Raw genomic sequence first — 27,654 nt, 5'->3', positions numbered from 1 at the left:
ATATATATATAATTAAGTAAATGTCTGTATTGGGGTATTTATGTGCCACAATAGGCTATAATGCCCTGCCCCAATTTAAACCCCACACCAACTGGATTCTGTGTGATTTATAGGTCATTGCTTAGCAATGCACTGCTGTTGCATCATAAGCCTCAATTGAGAAAATCCCATTAAAAAGGGTAGGGCTGAAGAAAAAACAAACAAAAAAAACAAAACATTTCCTTGTTCCTTACCACATGTGCTGTCATTGTTCTAAGACACAGAAGGGTTCCAGTTATGGTGGAGCAGCTGTAAAAGACAGACCTGTTCATATTGATGGTATGATGTTTGGACCACACCCGTTGGTCCTGCTGCTGAGCACTGATAAAACTTAACACTTGGAAATCTCAAAAAGTAGTTATAGAGGGCGGATGACGAAAGACTGATAGGTTTGAAAACGACAGTTTTTCAATTAACTGAGACCAACCATCTGTTCCATCAATTACAAGCACTGGCAATTACAAAGAAGTTTAATTAAAAGTTACAAGTTCGATGACAACTTGTTGCGGTCAGGTCATTAACGGGTTATGTCAGTTTACTGACCTTCTCTGAGCTCGGAGTCCTCTAATACGTTGTACGCAGCATAGTCGTCCACCCCATGCATCCGGAGGATCTGAACCACGGCATTACTGAAGCCACACATGGGCTGAGCCGGCGTCCCCTTCATAAACACCACCACTTTGTCCTTTTTGACCATCTCACCAAGGTCTTTTTGGAGGTCCGCTGACGCGCACAGGAACCGGGCCGAGGCCGACCACACGCGTCCGTCGGCCTGCCTAGGCAGATAGACCGCCGCCCCCAGCCGAAGACACCTCGCAGTGGATCGAATTAAACTGTTCATGTTCTTTGGTCAATTCTTTCTTTATACGAGGAGATAAAACTGCCTTTGCAATTGCCTAACCTGCTTCTGGACAAGCCGGAGTAAGAGTAAAACCAGTCTGTCCGTCGTCAACACACACTTAAGTCTCACCAAAAGGGGCGGGACGTGACCGTTGATTGGACAGATGCGCCCAAACAAATTCTGCCATTGATAGAGCCACATGTCAATTACATTAGTTAGCTAACAAGGAATGCTATTCGTGTCGTGTCAATGCAATACAAATATTGTAAGACCCACACAACCACTATTATGTAACTAATCAAATTGTTGTTATATATATATAAAACAAATCAATATTAAAAGTAAAACAGAGTAACGTATTTATTTCCAGGTTACGAAGCTCACAAGAACTTCCGGGGCGACCTGTACAAGGAGGAAAAGGCAAGACGACAGTGGTTTGAAAGATGGCGGCGCACACGCAAAAGAATAACAAGCCAGCGAAACCTGGAGGAAAAGAGGCACAGCCTCTCATAATCGCCAAAACTCCTGCGGAGGAACAGCGTCTGAAGTTGGAGAGGTTAATGCGAAACCCGGATAAGCCCGCTCCCATCCCGGACCGGCCTAAAGAATGGAACCCGCGGGCTCCGCCGGAGTTCGTCCGAGATGTGATGGGCTCCAGCGCGGGTGCAGGCAGCGGGGAGTTCCATGTTTACAGGCACCTCCGACGCAGAGAGTATCAGAGGCAGGACTTTCTGGACAAGATAGCAGATAAGCTCGACGAAGACGACCATTATCTGGAGAAGGTGGAGCAAAACAAAAAGGCAGCAGATGAAAGAACGGCAAAGCGCAGGAAGAAGCGGGAAAAGTTGAAGAAGAAAAAGGAGATGGCCAAGAAGGCAAAGCTAGAGTCCAAAAACAAGGACGAAGACGACGACGACGCCGAGAAGAGCACAGACAGCAGTGAAGAAGACGAAGGGGAGAAAGAAGCTGACGATGATGCCGAGGCACCTAGCTTCATCATGGGGAAGAAATAAATCAAGCAGGGAGACTGCCAGGACTGGTCACCGGTTTTAATGCTCCTTGGTAGCGACATTGTGGAAAATCGATCATGAAGACATGGAGGAGATGGAGACCAGAATCACACAACAACCATTTAACCCTCTTGTTGTCTTTGACCCCTTTAAAATGTCTATATCTGAAATATGTGTTTCTTTTTAACCAAATTAACACAAAAATGGGATTGGATTCCGTTCAACACTCTTGCAAATACAATTGATCACTTTCATTCCTGATGAAACTCATCTGTACGTTTCTCTGATCTTAACTATTAGTCAAAATAATTAACAATTTCTGCTTTTTTTAACTCAGGTATTAGGTATAATTCTATATAAATGAGGGTTATTGACTATGAATTACAAAAGTAGGCTACTGTAAAACTAGTGGTATTAAAGTGGTGTTAGTGAAAACCTAAAAGTCTAACAAAAATGGACATTTCTTTTTTTTTTTTTTTTTTTTTTTTACCTGGGAGGACAACACAAGGGTTAGAAACCAGTTTAAGAGCATTGTACAAGGGTGGGTGCTTCATGTTTTGCGACCAGAAAAAACTGGATGGACTGCCTAGTTTTAATAGGCAGAAAGCCCCTCAGAGTGTATGATTTTAATTATGCTTCAATGATCTCACTAAAATGTTATCTTAAGAGCTTAGTTCTCATGTTTCAGTTAGCAGTTGTATTGTCTTCAGGGGCTTCTGGAGCTTGCCAAAAATATATATTTATCCAAGTTTTCAGAATTTTGACTTGATTGGGAATCCTATAATGGTATATTTTAATAAAAGATGGTATTTGAAATCCCAGGGAGTGGTGTATGTGTACCTAGTCTAAATCCTCAAAATTCCACTTTCGAGACTGCTCCGGTGCCGTGGGGAATTCCATTGGATGCATGTATTTTCACCGATGTCTGTTCCCTTGTGCTTTCATTATGCTGTAATGTTGTAACTCCAGTGGATTTCTGTAGACTATGGTTAACTGCTCCTCAGATCTCTGCAGGGTAAATCCAGACAGCTAGCGGATTGTGATTGGTTTAAAGATATGCCAATAAACCAGAGCACATTTGTCTCCCATCCCGGAACGCTGTGTGGACTAACCGGACCCACTGTGGAGGAAGGCCTGTCAAAGCAAGGTTAATGTGTACATAACCTCTATATTCTGTTTGTTTCTTTTGTCTGTGCAGCCTTGTGATGCTGCTCCTTGCAAGGACTGTTGCTCGTGGGCCTAACAAGGTTGCAGAAAGCAACTCAAAGAATGAAAAGGCGTGACTTCTGGAGACTCAGGGGTTTCACGTGCGATGTTCCTTGGACAGAGTCCTGCTTTCCACGGTGGTGATGGTCTCGCTCTGTAGCCATCACCTTTTCTTGAAGCAGGTAGAACAAAAGCTGACAGCCAGATGTTGTTTGAAGCAGGGGAAGTTCTTCCTGTCAGGCACTGTCCACTGTCACAATACAAAAAAACAACAAAGTCAAAGGAGCACACTGCTTTCACAACTTTGATTATTATGTTATTAACTTAAAAAATATACTGTATATTGTAAAAATAATTTGACTTCAGTTTCAACCCACCACCTGCATTTTTTTATTCCCTCACCAGCGGTGTTCAAATTAACTTTTTCATCCACCAGCCAGATGGCTAGTGAATGTTCCGATTTAATAGATCCCATGACATGAAATTTCCCTTTGATTTTTTTATTTTATTTCCAACATTAATGTGCATTTCCCCAGCCTGCCTATGGCCCCCACTGGTTAGAAATGGCAATATGTGTAAATCAAGCCCTGGGTATCCTGCTTTGCTTTTGGGAAAATGAAAGCTCAGATGGGCCGAGCTGGAATCTTGCCCCTTATACAGTCATAAGGAGCAAGGAAAGAGACTTCAGATACAGTCTTAGGGGACCACTAAGGCCTATATAAAAGAGACTTCAGATACAGTCTTAGGGGACCACTAAGGCCTATATAAAAGAGACTTCAGATACAGTATTAGGAGACCACTAAGACCTATATAAAAGAGACTTCAGATACAGAATTAGGAGACCACTAAGACCTATATAAAAGAGACTTCAGATACAGTATTAGGGGACCACTAAGGTCTATATAAAAGCATCCAAAGAGCACCATGTCCTTGTCACATCCACTAAATAGACTACCATTGGTTTTTTTTGGCCCGTGACGGAAGCTAATCTTCCAGCCAATTTCATATTTTACCAGCATAATTATATATTCATAAACTCCATTTAAAAAAACTGATATAAAACAGCTTGATTGAAATTGGAGCTCTGAGACCTCTGGTCCAGTTATTTGCTTTTAGTCTTAGTTCATGTGCTGTTATCTGCATTGATTTGGCTTTGTGATTCTCTTGAATGTGCATCTTCCCATTTCTGCCCTGTTGACATCCATCCATTCAGATTGTGCTTGTAAATGACGGGGGTGCAAAAAGAAACTGCCAGTTTCTCTTGAGTAATTCTGCCCAATGATGGAAGATTTCACTCATTAAACATGCATCAAATTTCCCTGTTGAGGCTGAATGAGGAATGCAGCAGAACTTCAGCAAAATGTAGGTCAGTGCAAAAATGATGGGCTGCATTTCACAGCTTGTTTCATACAAATTTCATTGCATCATATTAAGACCCAAAACGATCATTTAGGTTCTGTCTCTTCTTTAATACAAGTTAAATTTTTATAAAGTGAGCCCATTACATATCATGCATTTTTCAAAGTAAAATGTCACATTCACTTAGTTTACTGACAATATAAGCAGTTATTGAAGTCAAATAAAAGCACTTTTGTGTAAGTTTGACCTGTTCCACACAGAAATATGAATGCTCATCTTAAGCATCACACTAGATTACACAATATATGTATCACAATTGAGATATAAATTCATATTCACTTACGCAGTGTTTAGTATTGAAAAGCATGATTTTATAAAACCTACTCACAGGCAATAATGAGAAAAGATATTTTAAATTTCCAATGTTCATGACATGTCATTGCCATTTTTAGTGCACCCTGTTGTCACGTTCAGACCAAAAAAAGTTCAACAAGGTGTTTTAGCCAGTAGCATGCACGCATGCACGTGTTCCTGGTGGATTACTCAATAATCACAATGCAAAATGTATGTTTACCTTGTGAGTGTCGAGACAAAAGATAACACATAATAGCCGCCATGTCCACGATAACTGATAAGGTAAAACTCAGGAGCAGCACAATTCATTTCACATAGAGTGCGTGAAGAAGATTTGGGAGACATTGATGAATCACACCGGACCATTTAATGAACCGGTGCCGTCCCAACTCTCTGAAGGTGTATTTAATATCACAATGGAGACGTTACGTTTAGCTGAACCTTTAACCATGTTGTCCTCGGGTCAAGTTGACCCGTTTTCCTATATCAATGTTCTTTTTAATTCCTTGAAATAGCATGATTGATACAAACCCCCACTTTCATTCATTTTGGCGCGTCTTATGTAATTTTATAGCATTTCAAAAGTGGTTTTGACATAGTATTGAATAAAAGTTGACATATTCCAGTCTGTGATTATACATCAACATCCATACCTTTATATTTACACTAAATAATTCCTAATTTCTGCTTTTCGAACTCAAACATTAGGTATAATTTCTTATAAATTAGGTTTATTGAGCATACATTTCAAAAATAACTGTAAAACTAAAGTAAATAAGTTAGTGTTACGTAGTGTTGAAAACGTCGAACAAAAAGTGACAAACATTGAAGAAACAGCATCAAAAGTGTTGAAAAAAGGGACAAAAATATAAGAAAAAGTTAAAAACATCAACAAGTGTTGATTTTCAATTTTGATGAGAAGACAAAACAAAGCGGTCTATGCAGACTTTATGGATCTGTAGAGAGACTTTATGGATATGTACAGAGACAATCATGGTTATACATCAACAGGTTTTTTGTTATTGGAGACTGACCCAATATTCGCGTCCCCTGACCTGTGACCTATGATTGACCTGTTGTCCAAGCTTTCCCTCTGTCTCATCATACCATTTCTGGAAATTCCAGCATAATAACTTTATTAAAGGGTTAGTATTACAGACTTATATAGTGTTGTGACACACAGAGCTGTTTTAGGGCTCAATGACTGACCCATCCAGTGATGGAATGTAACTAAGTACATTTACATTTTAAGTACAGGGTGTTAGTGGAAATTTTAGGTACTTGTACTTTACTTGAGTCTTTTCTTTTCATGCCACTTTCTACTTCTACTCCACTACATTTCAGAGTATTGTACTTTTTACTCCACTACATTAATCCGACAGCTTCAGGTGCTTTACAAGTAAATATCTTGCACACAAAATGCATTTTATTCATAAAATAACATTAAAAAAAATAAAATAAAGTTTTGTTGTAAATGAAATTACCCAACAATACACTGGTCTACAAATGACGCTAAAATGATTATCCTATTAAACACTTTGTTGAGGATTTTTCTGCATTGAGTACTTTTACTTTTAATATTTTAAGTGCATTTTCTTGATGAGACTTAAGTACTTTACTTAAGAAACATCTTCAATCCAGGACTTTAACCGGGAACAGAGTATTTTCAGTGTGTTAGTAGTACTCTTACTTTTCCTGCATGGAAACCAAACCACCTGTAACCTCACTCAGCAATCCTTTATTTATAATTCCTTTAATTTTTTAACGATTATGTGACTGCCTCCACATAGTTTGACGAATCGCAGCCTGCCAATAGGATTCAGTTTGAGTTGTCTCAGGGGACTGGAAGCTAGAGTTGATCAACAGCTCGGAGCGTGTTCAGGCAAGACGCACTGCCACATTCTGCCTTTTCTTTATCCTTGTACTGCAAGGAAACCTCAGAGCATGTCGGATTGCAACAAGCTCCTGGCATTTTGAACCGTCCTGCCGTCATATCTCCACAATGGATCATAAGTAGATGTGTGTGACAAGCATCGTTGAATGAGAATGCAGGACAAGGCCAACAGGGATTCACAAAAGAAGTCATCGGGAGAGATCAGTGATCAACGTGTGCAACAGCTTCAAGGTACTGTGACAAAAAATTCTGAGCCAATGTAAAACAAAATACTATGTCAAATCCAGTGGTGTTGTCTATGTGATATGCAGGTATCAGTATACCCACTAGGAGAGCTCCAGGATTTCCATGTACTCACTTAAAAATGTACAATGACACACAACAACATACTTTCCATTATCTTTTTGATATATTTTAAATTGTCATCTATGTTTTTCCTCTTTGCACAGGCTAAATAAAGATATTTCCTCCGTAAATTGGTGTATAAAAGTGTATCTGAATCAATCCGAACTTCCATGGGGAGGACACCTAAACCCCTCACTATGATATCCCCCCAAAGGCAGATTCTGGCCAATATATATATACATATATACATTACAGTAATGATTAAATCCATTAAAAAAAACTGTTGTCCCATGTGCTACACCGTTAAAGTAGGCTTTCAAATATTGTAACAGTGTGTTCAATTAGGAAACTGCAGTATCTCCAGCGTCAAGTCCCTGTGTTCTCTTCCCCAGATGAGAGGATAGCAGTGCAGAGGAGAACCTTCACCAGGTGGATGAATGTGTTTCTGCAGAGGGTAAGGGAACAAATCGATTCAGCTTTACTGTGACATTATACTTTAGCATACAAATGCAGTCAAACACAGGTTTATGATGTGTTGTTTCCAGCGTGATCCTCCGATTGAAGTGCACGACCTGTTCACAGACATCCAGGATGGCAGGATACTGATGGCTCTGCTGGAGGAGCTGTCTGGGTGCAAGCTAGTAAGTATCAAGTCTCGCATTGCCTGTCTCCACTGTGGAGATAAGTCTCGCTACACCACACACAGGAAAGAAGAAAAAACACTCAGGGTTGTTAGTATTTCTTTAAACCACATGTGTCAAACTCAATCCCCACGGGCCAAATCCGTCCCCTTTGCAGATTTTAATCCGGTCCGAATATCAATTTAGATTCACAGTACATAATGGCAAGCCTAACGTGCCAAACCAAAAGACATTTTTTCTAAGGCTAATTCATTTTTAATATTTTTCGCTATCTGTTGTATTGCTTTCTATGTTGACAACAATATGGCAACAGTTGAAAAAAGTGTATAAACAAAAAAAAAGGTGAAATTAAACAAAAATGTGGAAAGAAATACAAACATGCAGTAAAATATATCCAACATATTTTGCTTTTCCAATGCATGGCAAGAAACACACACACACACACAGACACACCCACCCACACACACACACACACACACACACACACACACAGACACACACACACACACACACACACTTACTTAGTTATCCTGGAAATGTACTTCTGAAGAACACCTAATTACTTTCCTCTGGTCCATTTAAGCCATGTTTATTAGCCTTTACCATATTTGTGAACATAAAGGATACATAAGACAAATTCAAAATACTCAAACATATCTTCTTTAATAGCTTCATCGGTTTAGGTCGTCGCCTCACCGCATTTTCAGACTGAACAACATTTCCAAAGCCCTGGCGTTCCTGGATGACAGACATGTGAGTGTGTTTGCTTGTAAGTCACCACATATACAGTACATATACACAAATACATTTGAATCCATTTGTCCTCCATGTTGTCTTTCAGGTGAAGCTGCTTGGCATCGATGCCTCTGCTATTGCTGATGGGATCCCCTGTGTTGTTCTTAACCTTGTCTGGAACATGATCTTGCATTTTCAGGCCGGTTTTTTCCCTATCATCTATCACACTAATTTCTTTATGTAGCCTACCAATTCACTCCTTGCCCGGGTGTTTGTCTTTGTTCTCTGACCTTACATACACTCCTCTCTTTTACTCTAATACAGGTAAAGGAGGTGACAGGAAGTCTCCAGAAACGTTTGTCTTCTAGCCTCTCTTCCTTATCAATGAGCAGTTATCCCTCCTCCAGCAACCTCTCGCCCCAGCCAAATGACATTGGCAGCTACTCCTGCAGCACTATGCCAAGCAAAGGCAGGAAGGCTGCCAGAGAGCCAAAGTACCATGGGAAAGCAATCAAGACTCTACTGCAGTGGGTCCAAAGATGCACATCAAAGTGAGTTTGAAAAAAGATCCAATCACTAGGTGGTTCCCAGCATGTTTGTTCTGAGGTACCCCCTCAGTTTCAATTCCGTGTTCAGGTGTTACAGCTGTAATAGCCTTTTAATCAAATCATAATTCCCTTTTTTTCAAATTAATTGCGCTGCGCCACGGTCTATCCTAGTACACCATGGCACTAGCAGAAGTACCCTCTAGGGGTAAAAGTAGCCCTGGTTGGGAATCACTGGCTTCTAAAGTCCTTTTTGTGAATGAAACCTCCCATATGTAAGCATGTGTGAGCTGGCTGAGTTGAAGTTCTTCTATTATGCAACTTAAAATTGCAGGTTTGGTGTGGAGACGCATGACTTTGGGAAGAGCTGGAGGAGCGGGTTGGCATTCCTAGCCTTGATTAAGTCCATAAACCCAGCCTTGGTCGATCTGAAGGAGAGTCTGCCCAGAGAGCCACGAGAAAAAATTCAACTGGCCTTCATGATAGCTCATCACAATTTGGATATACCACCTCTGCTGGAGCCTGAAGGTAAAAGCTTACTGAATAGAAAGTGCCTCACATCGATCCATTTTTATCCACAAAGACAAATATCGACCTTCATCTAAACAGTACTACCAGTACCACTGCTCTAACAGTAAGTTGGCACTAGAAGCCCACCACAGTGTTATAATACCACCTATTGCAGACCATTAAAGAAGTTGACCCAATTAGAAATGATGGTCATTGCTATGTGAAGTGCCAATATTATTGTATCTTCATTATCACACAGAGGCTCAAACTGGCCCTCCAACCATCACAGTCTACACTGCTACTCTCTAACGGGCTTATTCTTTTCACAGATGTGTTGTGCACTTCACCAGATGAGCAGTCCATCATCACCTATGTGTCTATGTTCCTGCGGCATTGTTCAGGCACAGATGAGGTTAGTAGGGCTTTGAATTGTTCGACATTGCTGAGAGTTAGATGACAAAATGAATGCCGCTCTCATATCAGTCGTTAGCTTAGCTTAGCTTTACCCTTGTGTTTTCTTCTCGTCAAAACTGAAAATCAGCACTTTTATTAACACTTTTTATTGATGTTTTTAACTTTTTTGAACATTTTTATCCCTTTTTTCAATCAACCTAATGTTTAAGATAGAAAAGCAAAAATTATGAATTATTTAGACTAAAATTAAAGGAATGTATGTTGATGGACAATCACAGACTGGATTATGTCAACTTTTACTCAATACTATTTGGAAACCACTTCAATTTTTTTCATATACTATAAAATTTAATATGACACCCCAAAATGAATGAAAGTAGAGGTTTGGACTTGCCAAAGAACGTTGTGTGGAATCAATCATGCTATTTGGGGTAATTAAAAAGAACATTGATATAGGACAACGGGCAATTTGACCCAAGGACAACATGAGGGTTAAAGACATGGGGAAACAGCTTTTCTGGCTCTCTCCAAAAGCAAAGAAATATTCCTTCCAGCCCCTTTAATTAACATGTTATATGTCACTTCTTTAAAAGATTTGTGTTTTACAGGAGGTTATTCTTAGGATGCAAATTAGCGTTTTCTGGGATGGCAAACTTCTCACCTTACTCAGCCTCTGATTAACTTACCCTAGTATTCTTACCCTAACCCTAACCAATCTTACTCATCATGTCTAAACCTAATCAATCCAACCATGAAGGCAACACGTACTAGCCAATCAGAGGCATTGTAGGACGGTACATTCTTCCACCATCATAGAAAATGCATAATTTGCATGCACGACTATTTAGTTGGATGGTTGCAGTGAGGATGGAAGTTTTCTTGGTACCTATTAAAAAAAAAGACATTTCATGTCAACCTCTGGACAGCGCCAGGCTAGCTGTTTCCTCTGTTTCCAGTCTTTATGCTAAGCTTAGCTAACTGGGTTGGGGTTGGTGTCTTCCTTCAAGACCAAAGACAAATGCATTCACAAATACTGTGAGCCAAAGAGACATTCCTTCGTGGGTATTACTTCAGTGATATCATGTAACTACCACTAATAACCCCTATATTACAGGATCACGCAACAAATAGTGACGATGCTGAGATCCCAAACTTTGGATCACTTGAGTCAGTCAGCTTTGAAGAGACCCTCGCTGAAGACCCAGAAGCCCAAGCTTTGCTCCAAGGGTTGCAGAAGAGCAGCGAGCAGCTAATGTGGACAAGCTGGGCTAGAAGATCCTCAGGGAGCCCCTGTGCCACCTCGCTTGACACAAGTGAAGCTACTGCACCATGCGTCAAAGAGCAAAGCCGGTGTGGAAGCATGTTACAACACCCTAGTCCAATGGACGCAGGCATAGTCGGTCAGGAGATCCAATCGTGGATGGAGAAAGCGTCTGGGGACCAGGGCTACAGCAAGCGAAGCACGGATGAAAGTTTTTCTTCGAGCTCTGAGGAAGGAATCCACAGCTTGTTGGCACTGGACTCAGATGAGGAGGATGCCTACAGCTACATCCTGAATCTTAATAAAGAGGCTTTTCAACCATATAATCAGATGCTAAGACAAGTACCAATGGTTGAAGAGGAAACAGAGGAAGTAATGTTCCTGAATGGACAAAAGATGGAATATTCAAAACATCTGGAAGTATATGAGATGTTAAACGGCACTGGATGTAAACATCAAGGAGGCTTACTTGCACAAAATGTTGAATCGGAAATCAGGGCTCAGTCAGCAATTTACAGCATGTTCGATTGGGACAAAAATGAAAGTAGTTCCAAAGACATGGCAAACAGTATGGCTGTGGTTAGCATGAAGCCAGGGAAAGACTGCAGCGACAACGGTGAGGAAAGTGAAGATGAGAGAGTTGTTATAGGACAGAGTAATGATGATAGTGATTGTTACGAAGAAGAAGAGAGGAAGGAGAAGACAGAAAATGCTCGATTAGTAAAGCATGGATGTAATAAAAGAGCGGTCCTGGTAGATGAAACCTTGGTTTTTGAAGTGGCTAGTTGGAAGGAAGAGTCTGTAGAAGAGAGGAGAGGGCTTTTTGAAAAAGGTGGACAAGTGAGTGAAAAGAGAGTAGTAGACCATGAAGAAGCTGAAGTAAATGAAAAAGTATCAACTGATGAGGCTGTACATAGGGTCAGAGACGCCGGTGCGTGTAGCATTAACACAAAGGAAGAAAATGACGGGAAAGCCCCCAAAATGGAAAACAAAGACAAGGTAGACTACAACGACACAGTCACAAATTCAGTGGATTTTGAGGAAGTAAGAACAGTAGAGGAGAAAGACAATATTAAGAAACATAAACTCACTGACAGGGTGGCAACAAGGATAGATCATCCTGGTAAAACTGCCTCAAAAAATGACACTAATGGAGCTGTTAACGTCCGTGGTGGTGAGAGCTGGACTCCTGCATGTAGTGAACGTTCTCAGTCATTCAGGTAGGTCTGGCATTTGGGATTTTTGAACACAAGCACAATTGTGCATTTGCTAAACATTCAATTTCTGTAACGATGTTTTAGGCTTTGCAATTTAGCTTGGCAAGCTTCTCATTTGTAGCTGACAACAGTAGATTGTGTTGGCTGAAATGATGACTGATGCTAGCAGACTTTATCAGCTGTCTAGCATAACATAATGCCAACACCAAAGCTAGGTGAAGTGGATGAAACCGCCATTTAAAGTTGACTTTTTAATGATCCCAACACATTTAAAACAAGAACCCCATAATATGGTCTGAAATACGTGCATTATGGCTACATACTTGATATAATGCTAAAAGACTGAAGCTAAGACTAGATGTCCCAGGCAAAAAGGCAGCAACATCAGTTAATAATAGATGACATGGAAATGGGCGCCTGGGCACCTCACCTGGTAGAGTGCGTATACATACAACTGACGCAGAGGCCGCAGGTTTGACTCCAACCTGCAACTCTTTGCTGCATGTCATTCCCCTTTCATGACTTCAGCTGTTCTATAAAATAAAGGCCTAAAATGCCCCAAAACAACTTTAAAAAAGAAGACAAGAAAAGAAAGTAGCAGCATTGTATTACAAGGTAGAGCTAGCTGTGTACAGCATTATAACTACAAGTATAATGTTATTGGTTTTAACATAACCCTTGGATGATTTAAATGCTAACCATAACGTACCTGGACATGTTGCCCAGCAGTTAGATTTATGGTTTAATGCTAAAAAATGCTCATATGTCAAACAGCACGCTTCCTTTTGCCATCAGTAAAGGACTAACTAAGGAGTTTCACAAACGTAACCTCTCACACTTAAACCAAACCAAATAAATATCAGAATAGAGTTAGCCTAAGCTCTGATACACTAGCAACACACACACTAGCATCTTAGCTCACACAGGGTGGATGCTAACAGCTACTTTTGTAATGTAACCTGTAACCTCACAAGCTAATGTAGTTTACAAGTTCTTAACATTTCCCTTGCCTCGAGAAAGACGATTATTTAGAACTTTACGTTTTGCAAGTAAACTCTTATTTTGATATTTTATGTTCTGAATGATACCAAAAAAAGTTCAAACGGGAAAAGTATTCACAATAATTCAACAGATGCACCATCTTTCCAACACTCAATGAGTAATCACAACTTTAATATTTACCAAAATAGTCGTGATTATGATTTTTTTCCATTTTCGAGCAGCGCTAACTGTGGCCAGAATGCTAGTTAGCGGAGCATGCTAATGTTTGCGGTGAACACTAGGTCAGATAAACACACTGTTAAATGCATTTAGCACCTTTTAGTACACTTAGTACAAAAGACGCCACCCTCAAAACTCTACAGTAGCTTGAGAAGGTTTACACACCCATGCTAAAGTTGACTAAAAAGAGGAATAAAAAAACATCTTTTGGAAATCAATCTTAATGCTTTAATTCAAAATTTAAAGGAAAATCCAACCTTTTAAGGACACCAATGGTCTTTGTGAATGAATATTAAAAATGTATAAATGTTCTTCCTTAATATACAAGGGCATAAGCATACACCCACTATGTAAAATTCCCATAGAGGCAAGCAGATTTTTATTTTTAAGGCCAGTTATTTCATGGATTCAGGATACTTTGCATCCTGAGAAAGTTCCGTTGGTCTTTGGAATTAACATAGCCCCCCACATCACATAACCTTCACTATATTTAGAGATGAGCATAGGGAACTTTCCCTAAGATCATCTCTCAATGCAACTCTAACCAGTTCAATTACTTACTTACAAACACTATATAAATAATTAAATTTTTTGTGTCTTATCTGTGTGCTTTAATTTCTATTCCTTCACCATAAACGTAATGACATGAATGAAAACGGCCTCATTTAAGTCTGAATCTAACACTCCTGTGTTTTATCTCCTGTCCAACAGAGAGGGAGGATTTATCCTTCAGTCATCAGCAGCCTCTTGTGACATTACCCCATTAGAGCTGGAAATGCTCTTGGTCCTGTGGATCCTTCTCTACAGCTGCTTCATCCTAGCTTAAATGAACTTAAGAGTCCCCCTGCAGTGCACTCCTCTTATCAAGATGTGCACATTAGCCCAGTTTCCAGTAACGAGCCAAACAAGGACACTTAAGGCTTTTTTTAAAGCTCTTTATCTGTGTCACAAAATCTACCGCGAAGGCAACATTTAATTCTTGTGTTTGCTTTTTGCTGCCAGCTGAAATAAATTGTCATTTGGGCAATAGATAAAACACATAATAATGTTATCCACATGATTACATATTTTGCTACTTGGTCTTACACTACACAAACCATTTGACATGGTTTGTAAGGTGTTTCTGCGAGATTAAAATGCTCTGTTAATTTGATTTACTTTTCGGCTAGAACTATACTTTGAATTTCAGTTGACTTTATCGACCACATGGTGGCATCGCAGCATCACCGCAGCAACAACCCCACGTTACGTGCTGTCTTTATATCTGCCAACTGCTGAGAATCCCGTGTGACCTGCTGTTTAAATAGAAGCTGTATTGACACGGTGAGATTTGGCTGATAATATTTTAATGAGCACTTTGGCATTTCGCAGACTCTTTATCACTGTATGATAGTAAAAGCTAATCAATCATGCAGGCTTTTGTTGTGACATTTGTGTGACTATTAGGTCTAAATAATAATAATTCATATGCTATTCTTCATTTATCTTCTGGTTCTTTCCACAAGATGAAATCAGTCATGTAAATACTGTATTTCAAGGCGCTGTAGACATTTTAAGCACGTGTGTGTGTGTGTATGCCATAAAATTAGAGCAACATTCAAATATGCATCAGTTGCACAAGTGTTCAAAATCCATGTTGACAAGAATGTGTATTAAAGGGGGGAATGAGTATGCCCTGTCCTCACTGCCCCCACCCCCCCACACACACCCACCACAACCACCACACACACATTGCTGCTGAAATTCTAAGAAAACGAAAAAACATTCCGCCATTGTTTGCTTGGATCTCAACCTGCGGGTCAAAAGCTCAGCTCTGGAGATCAATACGCTTTCATCACCACTGCCACCCCCGCACAAAGTCACAGTAATAACACTTCCCCATAGCTGGAGTTTGGCCGGTCTTCTGAGAGGTTAGGCTGCAGTGTCTCTGAATCAGGCCAAGCCTGGATGGCAAGAAAAAAAACATGATGTATAGTTTAGGAACCAGGGGTAAAAATCAGAGGGGCAGATACTAAAACCAGAACTGATGAGAGATAATGAGGCAGAAGGTAGGACTATTACTGGGGATGGGTTTCATCCTTGGGGACAGTTTAGTTTATTAGGATTAGCTAGAGCAGGGCTTCAGCCATTCTTCCTGGGGTCAGTTAAGAGTGTGGAACAGCCTACATATTGATGTGAAAAACCCTCACTAGACAGAGGTTTTTTCCCCAGGCCTCAACACCCTGGATTCTCCACCTTCAACATCATTCTTATGAGAGTTGCTCAGGGCTGCATGAAGCCCGAAAAGTTCAACCGTGTCAAATAACCCAGATGGTGGGCGCTGCTTCCTCACTATAGGGCCCATAGAGCAGGCGCACTAGAGTTCTCCACCGGCCAAACTGGCAACTTCAGGTTTAGGGCTCCGCTAACTTGAATAGGTATTAAATGATTTATTGGTGCGGCTCTTGTAAACCTTCCAAATGTCATAGGACCAAATGTTTAAACAGCTGATAGTAAAAGGAGTCATTTTGTGAGGTTGGGAGTGTGACACTGTCAAACCCACAGCCCATGGTTTGAGGAGTTAAACCTCTACATATGTGCACCCGCTCTACCAATTTAGCAAACCCGGCCAGACTCGCCAAATAATTCTATGGGATAAAGTCTTTTTGGGCGTCACGGTGTAATTCCACTGCTGTTTGGCGGCTTTTTTCAAATTTTAAAGCCCACCCTATGCAAAGCCCAGTGCACTTTCTGGTGGCCTGCAACCTACCCGGACTTTGTCACACTTTATACTGCATCACAATATAAGTCAGTAGAGAAATCACACAAAAAATGCAATGTAGTAACATGGAAAATGACTTAAGAAATGTGCGTGTTATTCAAACGCCTTTTGGTGAGTCCAGTAGTATTCATTTGTGAAGCATGTGGTGGTATATATAAGAGTTTGAGTGTGTCCCTGTACAGTATATGCCCTCTATAAAGGGTGTTTGCTAATCCCTGAGTGTACAGTGTATTGATCCATATCATGGCACAGCAGTCACTTGCTTTCTGTTGACTATCGTGACAAATGATGCTGAGTCGATTCTAAATCAGCAATAATTACTGCTCTCCACACATCAGTGAGCGAACGCCTGCAGTACGGGTCCCACTAGTTGTAACAAGACAACTTAGGGCAAATCTATTAAAACATTGACTGTTTTCACAGGCGGGCAGAAATCCGTTTGCCTCAGTTTCCAACTGAGCAAATCAAACAGTTTAAAATGCCTCCTGAGGAACTCTGGGGTATCATCAATGTTCTCAGACTCAGCTGAAGTCTCAAGAATATTGCAGAAGATGTTGAAACTCATCAAGGTGAAGAGACCAACCAAAATATCCTATTTTTCTTTGTCGGAATCATGAAACCACCAGGCATAAGCGCTTGGTTGAGACCTTTTTAAAGACTCACTTTCATTGAATGAACATGCTAAACTATACTTTTTCCCCTCATATCTTTCTCTCTTTCTCTCTTTAAAGGTGCCCTGCCACACGTATCTCATTACTTTGTGGGAATGACTGAAGTTCTACCATTGACTCTAATATTATTTATGAAAAAATGCCTTGGTTACCTTGTCTCAAAGCATTCTGGTGTGGTATAAAAAGCATGCTGGAAGACTCGATTTGTGCCAATTCTCATTAATATTCAACGAGCTAAGCTGCTTGACTCTGACTGGCTAACAGCTAGCCAATAAAAACCTGGCTATCAGCAGCCATTACCCAGCGCAACTGGGCAAGCTCATGAATAGTAATGAGCTCAGGCAACATGACATCACACTGACCAGCTTTTGTAATTGGCCTGATATCTCCTCTTATTTCTTTTCAGTGGCTAGAGCTGACAGAGGAGGTAGCAGTTCATCTTCACATTCACAATACAACACAAACGCATGTGGACCTGACATATTTTTAAAAAATGCAAGTAAACCTAAAAAGGCAGGTAAAAATGGTTTTGTGTGATAGGACAACTTTAAAGTACACACTCGCAATCTCCTCACTGTCTTTATTCTGTATTTCTCTGCTTACTCACTAATCTTTTTTTATGTGCCATTACTTATGTTCCTTATGAGGCAGAGCTGCAGGTGAAAGAGACCAAGTCAGAAGATGGGGGGGGGGGGAGACCTGGCACCTCCTCCCCCCCAGAGAGTTACCTTTAACAGACCATTCAGGCTCATAATGTATGACGATCTCACGGGGCTCCTGCTCATCGGGACAATTATCGATCCTACAGAAGTCTAGACCGTCCATTGTTGTGCTTTTATTCTTTTGCTATTGATTTAATACTGCATCCACTTACATTAACTCATTTGTATTTCCCCAATAGTATGCCATATCATTCTCAAGAATGAAATGCATCTCCAGCAATTTCACCAAAGTTGCTGAATGTGTTTTGTTCCACCTCCAGTTTTTCCAACCATTACAGGATGATTTACAGGTTATTTCTCCATTTTCACAATAACAATCCATCCAAATGGCAGTAATTTACCCCTGTTACTGAATCTCTGCTATTGCAAACAACATTAAAACCCTAGTCTTTTATTACAATAGCATTTTCTCTGTTGTCATTTTTAGTGTTTTCACACTGCAATCAATTTCATCCCATAAAACCTCTTTGTCTTCTTACGCGGTTAGCAGAAATTGCTTCGCATCTAGGCCAATTTACCAATCAGGCAAATATAGTGTTACATTTCCACACTGCAGTAGAGTTTAGTAGCTGCGAGACATTAGCTCACTGTTACCTCAGCATCAGGCCGCCTTGTGGAGATGATATTGAGCTCAGATGATGAATAGAGGATAGTTTGATGAATAGGACAACAGATCTATCACAAGTAACAGAAATGTCACCCTATCAATCAAGAAGGGTCCAAGTGACACCTTGGAAGCCCCATGTTTTTGAACCAATTGAATCAACGAGTCCTCCACACCACATGATGATATAGGTAGGTTATTTCTACCCCCTAACATTGCGGTCTTCAAGGTTTTTTTAGGCCAAGGAGCAGGGACCCCCTTCTACGTATTGTATAAAATTGAGTTCCATATTGAGCTGGGCCTACAATAGCGTGTAGCTAAAGCCTTTAAACATAGCTTTTATATACTGTTTACTGTAAATTATAAAGCTTTTAAAATAACAATAATTTTCATATAGCTATCAGCATCATGTTTTAATGTTAAACATCCAAGTAGCTCAGTGGACCCTTGAAGCTGAACTGGATCTGCGGAAGGCCCCTTTCCAAATGTTATCGGACTGAACGGATCAAATTCTGATAGTGATGCGAGTTATTTCGCGAGGGTTGTCACGCTCCAGAAAATGTATCCACTGATTTACTTAGACTTAGACATCTCTTTATTGATCCTTTTTGGATAATTCCCACAATGGAATTGAATTTTCAGCAGCAGATTTCAGCAGCTTACAAAACACTTGAATAGAAAATGTTACATTTTTGATTGGTTTGAAGACCAATGAACCGGAGCACGTTTTTCTCCTACCCAGCTGTGTTTTGTGGACTAGCCAGACCCTCCTCCGAAGTGCTCTAAAGGAAGGTCTGGCAATGTGAGACTACCGCTTTGGTGATCCTGGGTTTTCCTGTTTTATTTGGTCATCTCTCTGTATCTCCTGTGTCATGTCTTGTTTAACTTCCTGCCTTGCGCTTTTCCCGCCTTTGCGATGGCCTACCTTGCCCTGATGTGTTCCAACTGTTCACCAGCCCTCATGTCACATGTCCCTCGTTACTGCCCTCATCACGCCCTGCACTGTAGCTTCCAAGTGGTTTTAGCTTTTCAAGTTTTAATTTACCCGGTGTGTGCTGGATTTTCAGTTTATCAGTTTCCAGATACACCTGCCCGACTCCGGAAACTTTTTGTTGTAAGCCCTTTTTTTTTACTTAAATATATCTTCCAACTCTTCCTGCTGCGTTTTTATCTGCCTTCCAAGCCTGCAGTGTTACTGTGTTGTTTTGTAGTTTGACACGAAGCAGAACAAAGTTTCGTCAAGATATGCTAGCATACAACAGAGTGCATGTCTGGACTGTGGGAGGAAACCCACAGGTACGGGGAGAGCATGCAAACTGTGACTCAGTAATATTGATGAATGGCTACATAGGATTCAGAATACCAGTTCTTGCTATTTTATGGGAAATTGGCATAGGCTACCAGTTATTTACTTTCATAATGGAATTCATGTGAAATTCAGCATGACTGCAGTCTGAAAGGAGTTACCCTCCATACAGTGATTCCTTGTGTTTTTCATTTGATTTCTTAAAATATGATTAATCTTAACATGAGGCGTTGTAATTTTTTTATGACAGACATTTATAGAACAGCCTGTTATTGGCTGCCATGTTGTGCTGAGCGAGTTGTTTTGCATGAGTGAAAATATTCCAGCCAGATATCTCTTAGCCCAGGACAGAATAGAGGCTGGTCTTGGCTAATGTTTGAACTAACAGTCAGCTGATTCTCCCAGCTCCTATATATATAGAGGAAGTTTTGGACTGACTGTCTGCAGCAAAGAGGACATTAAAGGTAAGCATGCAGACTTTATTGAAACATGCAAATTTCTTTAAAACTTGAAGCTTTAGGTGCATTAGATTTGCGTTTGTTGGTAAAAATCATGTTTGAAAGTAACTACGTGACATAATTATTGAGTAAATGGTAAGTGTAGAGCTGGTTAGAGGCTAAATCATATCAGTGTGTCCTGTTTTTTTTTTGGGGGGGGGGGTTAACAGTTCTTAATTTTGTTAATACGATTGCACAGTTAACTATGATGACACATTAAGATGTGTGTGTATATAGAAATAAAATTATCCATAGAGAGCCCTTCATTACAAATTAAAATAAACAAGTTTTATTTTAGTTTAGGTTTTATCTAGGGCCCTCTCATACATAGATGGCACGGAGGTAGAAAAGTCCCAGACATTTCAATGCTATGATGTAGCAACAAACTGTTCAACACTAGCTACATATACCAAAATCTTCACTCAGCCATAAAGTTATCATGGACTAATGAAAAGGTTGCCAATCAACGTTGATGTAAACTTGTCATCTGGCCAACTTACAATACCGTAACTACTCTAATTTAATAAAATATGTCCCTAACCTTTCAATTTTTAAAAGGTGTATAAAGTATCAAATAATTTCACCTATTGTGTTAGAGCCCGACTTACCGCCTGATTTTTCCCTGGACAGACTGTAAAGATGCGTGGGATCTTTGCTAGTTGTGCACTCTCAGCCCTGCTGCTGGCTGCAGCCTGGGCAGACCACCACCACGACCACCACCACCACGGCTCTGAACACAGCCACGAGGGAGAGCTGAGCTGCCACAAACTGTCCTCTCCCAATGCTGACTTTGCCTTTGCCCTCTACAAACACCTGAGTACCAACGCTGCTGCCGGAAAAAATGTATTCTTCTCGCCGCTGGGCATCTCCACCGCCTTGTCCATGCTGTCTACAGGGGCCAGTGGTGAGACCCACCGCCAGCTGTTCTCCAGCTTGGGCTACAGTGCTCACACCCAGGCACAGGTCAATGAAGCGTACGAACATCTCTTCCACATGATGGGACACAGCCAGGAGAGCCAACAGCTGGATGTTGGTAACGGCGTGGCGGTGCGCTCCGGCTTCAGTCCTCTGGAGAAGTTCCTGAAGGACGTCAAGCACTACTACTCTGCTGATATCTTCAACGTCGACTTCACCAAACCTGCCGAGGCTGCGGCTCAGATCAACACCTTCATTGCCGGTAAAACCCAGGACAAGATCAAAGAGATGGTGAAGGACTTGGACGCTGAGATGGCCATGGTGCTGATCAACTATGTCTACTTCAGAGGTAAGCCACATGCGCATACAGAGACATTCTGAAAAGGCAACCGAGCATTTTTCTCACAGATAGCCGGCTGCTTTGAACACAGAGCACAGCACCATCTACACAGGTTTAGCAGCACATGTCCTTGTGTACTTTAAAGAAGGATGCTGCTAAGGCTGCAACTTCTAACGATTATATTCTCAACTAATCGATTTGTTGTCAAATTGGTGACAATTGTCAATCAGTGTTTCCCAAAGTTGAAGGTGTCTTCAAATGTCTTTTTGTCCACAACTTAAAGATTCAGTTTACTGTCACAAAACAGTGAAGAAACCAGAAAAATATTCACATTAAAGAGCTGAAATCTGAAGTTTTACTTCTTTGATCTCAAACCGATCACTTATCAAAATAGTTGGTGAATAATTTAATAGACAACTAATGGATTAATTGATTAATCTTTGCAGCTCCTAGATGCCAGGAATATGTTAAACAAACCAGCCTGAAAGATAATAAATGCAAGATAACCCATACTGCCACATGTGGAACCACGATCATTTGAGTTGACGTACAGAAAATGACATAATCCCCTCCCCGCTGCCTCGTACAGGACAATGGGAGAAACCCTTCGATGGGAACCAGACGCACAAGGCAGACTTCAATGTGGACGAAACCACCAAGGTCCAGGTGGACATGATGAAGAGGAATGGCCGCTACCAATTCTACCAGGACGCCGACAACCACACCACGGTGGTCATGCTGCCCTACAAGGGCAACACCTCAATGATGATCGTTCTGCCAGATGAAGGCAAGATGAAGGAGGTGGAGGGCTACATCAACAAGGACTACATCGAGCATTGGCATGATTCGCTCTTCAGGAGGTAAGAGAGGAATTTTAATTACTTCTGAATCCTTTTACATGGTTGTGATGCGTGTTGTAGATACAGTAACAGTGTGCTCATTTGCGGGATTGCATTCAATGTGTTTGCGTTTTTGGGGCTTTATGCAGAGTAAAAAATTGACACACTTTCCATTCATTTAAATGAGTGTCAACGTTTTGACCGGTATTGCTTTTTATTTGATTTTTTCTTATTAAATAAAACTAAATTTGACCAAACAAGCTATAAGTTGACTGTATATTCCAATGATTGTGACCCTGATGATCTGTTTATCAGCTCTGTGGATCTGTTCCTGCCAAAGTTTTCCATCTCTGCTGAAGCCGCCCTGAACAGCCCACTCAAAGAAATGGGCATAACCGATGCTTTTGCAGACAACGCTGATTTCTCTGGCATGTCCGATGAGATCAAGCTCAAAGTCTCAAAGGTAGGATCGGCAAACATTCCTCCACATGTTTGGAATGGGAATGGAAATGGCAGTGTTTTACTTGTTTTTTTGCTGCTGCTGTAATAAGGCAATTTCCCCACTGTGGGATGAATAAAGTATTATCTAATCTAATCTAGTTACTCATGGGGAAATTTCAACAGGGGTCAGTTGTGGCCTAAAGGTTGAAAGCATGCTTGTGACCGGGCAGTCAATCCCAGCTCCGTCCAGATAGGATTGTGTAATGTGATCAGAGCTTTTTTGTTTTTTCTCTGAAACCTCCGTGAATAAAAAATATCCAATAGATTAAACAATCATAACACTTCATAAGTACATAACTAAGTAAGATCATAAGAACACCAAAAGTGAATCAAAAATCATAGATATGTCTTTTGCATGCTAAAAATAAATAATCAATTGCATTATTTTGGATAAACGCCAACATGCAAAGTCACATTCTGCAAATGTTTATCACTTTTCCTTTAAAAAAGATACATGCAGACAGGGTTAAGAAACACATTAAGAAGGTTTAAGTAACGTTAAATTTGTTTGAAAGGTATGGAGCTAGCAGATAAAGGATTGAGTACTGACTAATGTAATGCGAGTTCAAACTATAAAATGCTGAAATAACCTTAAAATGAATCAGTCAGGCATAAATGTATGCAATGTACAAATGAAATATGTTTCAGTTTTGAGTCTTTCTTTTTAATTTGGTTTGTCTGTTTCTATCACCTGTACCTTAGTGCAGATTTAGACAGTCAAAGTACACTTCTGTGCATCTGGAACTATACATGTGTTAGAGTAAAAACTGTTCCCAAAGAGCAGATGCTGCAAAGAGCCTTTGGTAACTATAGTTTTTCCAGACCTGCGCTCTAATTGGACTCCTGCTTCTTCCCCAGGTGTCCCACCAGGCCGTGCTGAGCGTGGATGAAACGGGAACAGAGGCAGCAGCCGTCACCACCATCGAGGTCATGCCCATGAGCATGCCTGAAACGATAAAACTCGACAGGCCCTTCATGGTCTTCATCCTGGAGCACTCGACCAGAAGCATCGTCTTCATGGGAAAGATCAGCAACCCTGCAGCCGAGTAAAGATGCTAGGGAAAAGATGAGTTGTTACTTTTACACACTTTAGTTGGTTTTTGTAGCCAAAGGACATTAGCTCCTTTTTTACCTCAGCATTTGCAAGCCCTGTAATTTCAGTTTGATGAATAAGATGACAGGATCTATCATGGACCAACAAATGTCAGTCCATTAATCTGCATTGCTGTCTGTCAACATGACACATTTTATACTATTTGCCATCTGAACCTGGCTTGGTGTATAAATATCAAAATACATAATTGTATACTGTATCCAGCTGACTGTATGTAATACAGAAAACAAAAACATTAGATAATCCCTTAAAATGTCTGCTTACACTCATTGGGCTATTGCATTTTAACATGAAGTGAAATAAAGAATTTTTTATCTGGGGTTCATAGATCTAATTATTTTACCAAATGGCTGTGTGCGTATAATGAACTAATGTTCTTTTTATTAAGAAAAGCAACAATTGTTATGTTCATATCCCTCGAATTGATTTGTATTCCGCTGGATATATTTTCACCAATATCAGTCTCCTTCCTCTTTCTTGGTTTTGGAAATTTAATCTTGGATTTATAAGGGCCATGGTTCCCCTCCTCAGATCTCTAAAGGGTAAATCCCACAACTACCTAGACTATCTGAGTTTTCTCTTGCACGGTTATATTACATTGTTGCCCATGCTCAATGTAATTGGTTTAAAAGGATATGTGGACTAGCAAGCCCCCCCTCCGCACGGCTGCGTGTGGATGGTCGGGCAAAGTAAGACTAATGAAAGTGTAAAACACATTTTTAGGCCCCTACTGCACCAGCAGTACTTTACCCGTGCTGTTTACTGGGTTGGGTTGCATCAGTAAAGTGAGCCTTGCCAGAAAGAGGTTGGTCCTCATAAATTTTTTACAGAATCAGCTGACTCGCTTGGATATAGAATGGCGAAATATCTGCTAAACAGCTGCATAGAGGACAATAACAGCAAGCAGGGCTCTAAAACAATTGTGGATGTCAATTTTCAAATTCAGTGATGGTCATTTTCTTTTAGCTTTCCCCCTCTACTGTGTCACACAGGACGGGGAGACCCCATTTCTCCCCTACAGGTAAACACGGCCTTAAGTACATAGGTTGTTTTAAAAAATAAAGTGAAGTAGCCACTGTGACGCTGCCCATTGATTTGTGGACTCTTTGCACCTGAACATTCAAATAAGCTGGCTCCTTGGTTTTGAAATGACGACCCAACAATTTAGCAGTCTAAAAAAATTGAGTAAAACACCTCAGTGACATGTAAAGCGTAGCCAGAGGGTTTAAAAAAAATGATAGTAAGGCAGATTTCTTTAAATCTAAAGAGTGCATATTTAATGTGACCAAATGAGTTTAAAATGGACAATTCTTTTTAGGTTATTACTATCCAATGATTCTAGTGATGTCATCATCATAGTCATCATCCACACCATAAACGCACAGGAAATGCTCAACGGATCACTCCCCAATTTGAGTCGGGTGCAGATTTGAGTCCCGCATGCTCAATTTAAGCAGTTTACGGCATGAAGTTTCATTCTGAAATTTGTGAAATCCGTGAAATAAACTTCTCATTACTAACAATAACAGAAGACGGGATTCAATTCAAAAATGTTTTAACTGTTGATTTTTGTTGTTGTTGCTAACGTTAGCTCTAAACACCATTCAACTGACAACTTTTGTTGTGTTTGATGCTAACTTGTAGCCAGCAGTGAACCAACTTCGTTAAGTAGATCCATTTTTACTGTATTGACATTACAGAAGTCTCTTGTTAGCATCTTGTATGCTACTTGTTGCAAAATGACGCATGCACAACTCAAATCTGCACTCGACTTACATTGGGGAGTAAACTATTAAAACCTGCAACTAAATCAAATTTATTGTTTAATACAATGTGTTGTTGTGCTGACAATAGTTTACTGTGTGTGTACTGTACCACACTAAAGTGAAAACAGTCACTCTCATTTGAAAATGGCCCGCAAGAAAAGTTTTCTGTCAGCAAAGTTTTTTTCACAGCTTCTTTACACTGAAAGTGACATAGAGGAGAATTTGTCCGAGACTGAGGATAATGTTGAGGAAGACCCTGATTATGAGGCATCCTCCTCTGAAGAAAATGAGACTCACGGGGTTGATCCTTCTGTTGTCGCTCAACCACCAGCAGACTAATTACCTTCCAAACATGCAAAATTGTTATGGTCCCTCTCCCCACTTAAACAACAGGGTAGACGTAGTGCTGCTAATGTGATAAAAATGTCTTGAGGCCCCACCAGATATGCGGTCAGCCATGTCCAAGACCAAAAAATCAGCATTTGAGGTTTTCATGACACCATCAGTTGAAAAAGATATACCTGAGATGTCAAATTTAGAGGAGAGTCATGTGTGTGTGGACAGCTTGAAAGATGGGGATGTGACAGACCCCCATGCCTACACTGGGTTCCTCATTTTGGCCGGAGTAAACAAGTCAAAAGGTCAAAAGGTGAAGCAAAAGCAAAAGTCTTTGGAATGCTTACACTGGAAGGGCAATATTTCCAGACACAGACTGAAAACATTCAATGTTTTCTCCCGCGTCGTCCGCTTTAATGACAGAGAAACGTGGAAGGGCCGATGGGAGCATGACAAATTGGCAGCGATACTGGATGTATGGGACAGGTGGGTGCAGCAATTAGCCTTTCTCTGCACTCCAGGCCCCCACATGACTGCGGCTGAATGTCTGTTTTATTATTTTCTTTTTGTGGCCACTGTCCCTACAGCCAAATATGGTATTGAAATATGGGCAGCTTCCAGTTTAGGCTGTCAACATTTTCCAATTGCCAGTTTAGGATATCAACATAAAAATTTGGTAGAAGTTTTTTAATTACCAACATTTTCTGGAAGTTTTCAAAATCGAAATCCTTGGAGTCAAATTGAATCCAAGGATATCAGATGTTGGTACATTTGAGAATAACAAAAGCAACATGAAAAAGTTGCAAGTTGAGTTTGCATTGTTTTTTTCAGAGGTTAACTTTCTTATTGAGGACGCGGCGTGTGTCAGTATGGAGTGTAACAATGTTGATCCATTCATCCGTGCTATGCTTCTGTTGCTCTACTCTATTCCTATGGGTGAAGTCAAGCAACTTCAACGTGATCTCAAAAAGCTGGCCAATGCCCATCTTTATGCATACAAATCTTTTGAACGTGCCGCGACTATCGAGGAGAAGTAGATGAAAATCTTTCAAACTAACCTTCATCGATCTGAAATGAAGACAGATTTAGCAACTGTATGGCCTATTTCTTGCCTAAAATGTTTTCAGAAACACGTTTCATTGAACTGTTTTTGTAAAATGTGACATTGTATTCCCTCTGAGCGGTCATGACAGTGGTTTGAAATTCTCAATGGGGTAAGCGTCGCTCATGTGGCGCTATTTAATGCTACCAAGTACTCACCGGCCGTTAGCATTCCATTGACTCCCATTAATTTTGGAGCCACTTTGACAGTGAAAAACTTCACATCTGAACTGTTTAAACACTTTAGTTGTCCATTTTTTATTTCTAAAGAAACATGACAATCCGTAAAAGGCTCCATTGCCTTATACCTCACGTTATGGCTCCGTAGCAGACGTTTTTGCAAAATTAGGCCAAAGATGGTGTCATAACCAAGCGACTTACCGTTGCATAGTTGGCAAATCATCGTATTGTCAGGAGAAGCACGCAAAGAGTTTCGACTTACATCAGCAGGTTTAATTACTAATGTTAACTAGCATTTTAGCTAGCAATACTTGGCCTGTGTCTATATTATCTACATATACACTCACCGGCCACTTTATTAGGTACACCTGTCCAACTGCTCGTTAACACTTAATTTCTAAGCAGCCAA

General features: G+C 40.5%; 4 protein-coding genes, 1 long non-coding RNA gene and 1 other non-coding gene across 12 annotated transcripts in view; 4 read left to right on the top strand and 2 right to left on the bottom strand.

Moving 5' to 3' along the window:
• The window catches only part of glrx5 (glutaredoxin 5 homolog (S. cerevisiae)), a 2,609-nt gene extending 1,599 nt beyond the window's left edge, over positions 1-1,010 (bottom strand). Inside the window, exon 1 of the mRNA XM_034899434.1 lies at positions 583-1,010. Within this exon, the coding sequence (XP_034755325.1) occupies positions 583-880 (298 nt within the window). The 5' untranslated portion in view covers positions 881-1,010. The remainder of the gene's footprint in view (positions 1-582) is intronic.
• Positions 1,011-1,279: 269 nt separating this feature from the next.
• On the top strand, positions 1,280-7,770 carry prkrip1 (PRKR interacting protein 1). 2 transcript variants are annotated; one of them, XR_004660312.1, is made up of 2 exons: positions 1,280-2,023; positions 7,755-7,770. XR_004660312.1 is itself a non-coding variant. In XM_034899432.1 (1 exon), exon 1 carries the CDS (start codon positions 1,324-1,326, stop codon positions 1,891-1,893), a length of 570 nt encoding a protein of 189 aa, XP_034755323.1. In that variant the 5' UTR covers positions 1,280-1,323; the 3' UTR covers positions 1,894-2,706. The 2 variants fall into 2 exon arrangements, 1 of the variants encoding a protein (XP_034755323.1); XM_034899432.1 differs by lacking the exon at positions 7,755-7,770 and having other exon boundaries at positions 1,280-2,706.
• LOC117962005 lies at positions 3,080-3,357 on the top strand. The gene has a single exon (XR_004660536.1).
• Positions 4,119-14,997, top strand: zgc:100997 (uncharacterized protein LOC445211 homolog). 5 transcript variants are annotated; one of them, XM_034899425.1, is made up of 12 exons: positions 4,119-4,458; positions 6,600-6,691; positions 6,813-6,934; positions 7,441-7,502; positions 7,594-7,689; positions 8,359-8,442; positions 8,531-8,623; positions 8,749-8,975; positions 9,304-9,497; positions 9,809-9,891; positions 11,008-12,374; positions 14,304-14,997. In XM_034899425.1, exons 3-12 carry the CDS (start codon positions 6,850-6,852, stop codon positions 14,416-14,418), a joined length of 2,406 nt encoding a protein of 801 aa, XP_034755316.1. In that variant the 5' UTR covers positions 4,119-4,458; positions 6,600-6,691; positions 6,813-6,849; the 3' UTR covers positions 14,419-14,997. The 5 variants fall into 5 exon arrangements, with proteins under 5 accessions (XP_034755316.1, XP_034755313.1, XP_034755314.1 ...); XM_034899422.1 differs by having other exon boundaries at positions 6,600-6,934; XM_034899423.1 differs by lacking the exon at positions 4,119-4,458 and having other exon boundaries at positions 6,504-6,691.
• Positions 14,998-17,270: 2,273 nt separating this feature from the next.
• Positions 17,271-27,654, bottom strand: part of LOC117961795 — a 16,809-nt gene continuing 6,425 nt past the window's right edge. Inside the window, exons 2-3 of the long non-coding RNA XR_004660495.1 lie at positions 18,415-18,421; positions 17,271-17,281 (exon numbers count right to left, since the gene is read on the bottom strand). This is a non-coding gene — a long non-coding RNA (uncharacterized LOC117961795). The remainder of the gene's footprint in view (positions 17,282-18,414; positions 18,422-27,654) is intronic.
• LOC117961793 (alpha-1-antitrypsin homolog) lies at positions 19,972-23,799 on the top strand. 2 transcript variants are annotated; one of them, XM_034900736.1, is made up of 5 exons: positions 19,972-20,120; positions 20,784-21,417; positions 21,998-22,268; positions 22,563-22,773; positions 22,848-22,904. In XM_034900736.1, exons 2-5 carry the CDS (start codon positions 20,793-20,795, stop codon positions 22,887-22,889), a joined length of 1,149 nt encoding a protein of 382 aa, XP_034756627.1. In that variant the 5' UTR covers positions 19,972-20,120; positions 20,784-20,792; the 3' UTR covers positions 22,890-22,904. The 2 variants fall into 2 exon arrangements, with proteins under 2 accessions (XP_034756627.1, XP_034756626.1); XM_034900735.1 differs by lacking the exon at positions 22,848-22,904 and adding an exon at positions 23,607-23,799 and having other exon boundaries at positions 19,973-20,120; positions 22,563-22,710.

The sequence above is a fragment of the Etheostoma cragini genome, chromosome 18 (assembly GCF_013103735.1).
Source record: "Etheostoma cragini isolate CJK2018 chromosome 18, CSU_Ecrag_1.0, whole genome shotgun sequence".
Taxonomy (NCBI): domain Eukaryota; kingdom Metazoa; phylum Chordata; class Actinopteri; order Perciformes; family Percidae; genus Etheostoma; species Etheostoma cragini.
Note: the sequence above shows the minus strand (reverse complement) of the source record. Positions and strands in the feature narration are given on the sequence as shown.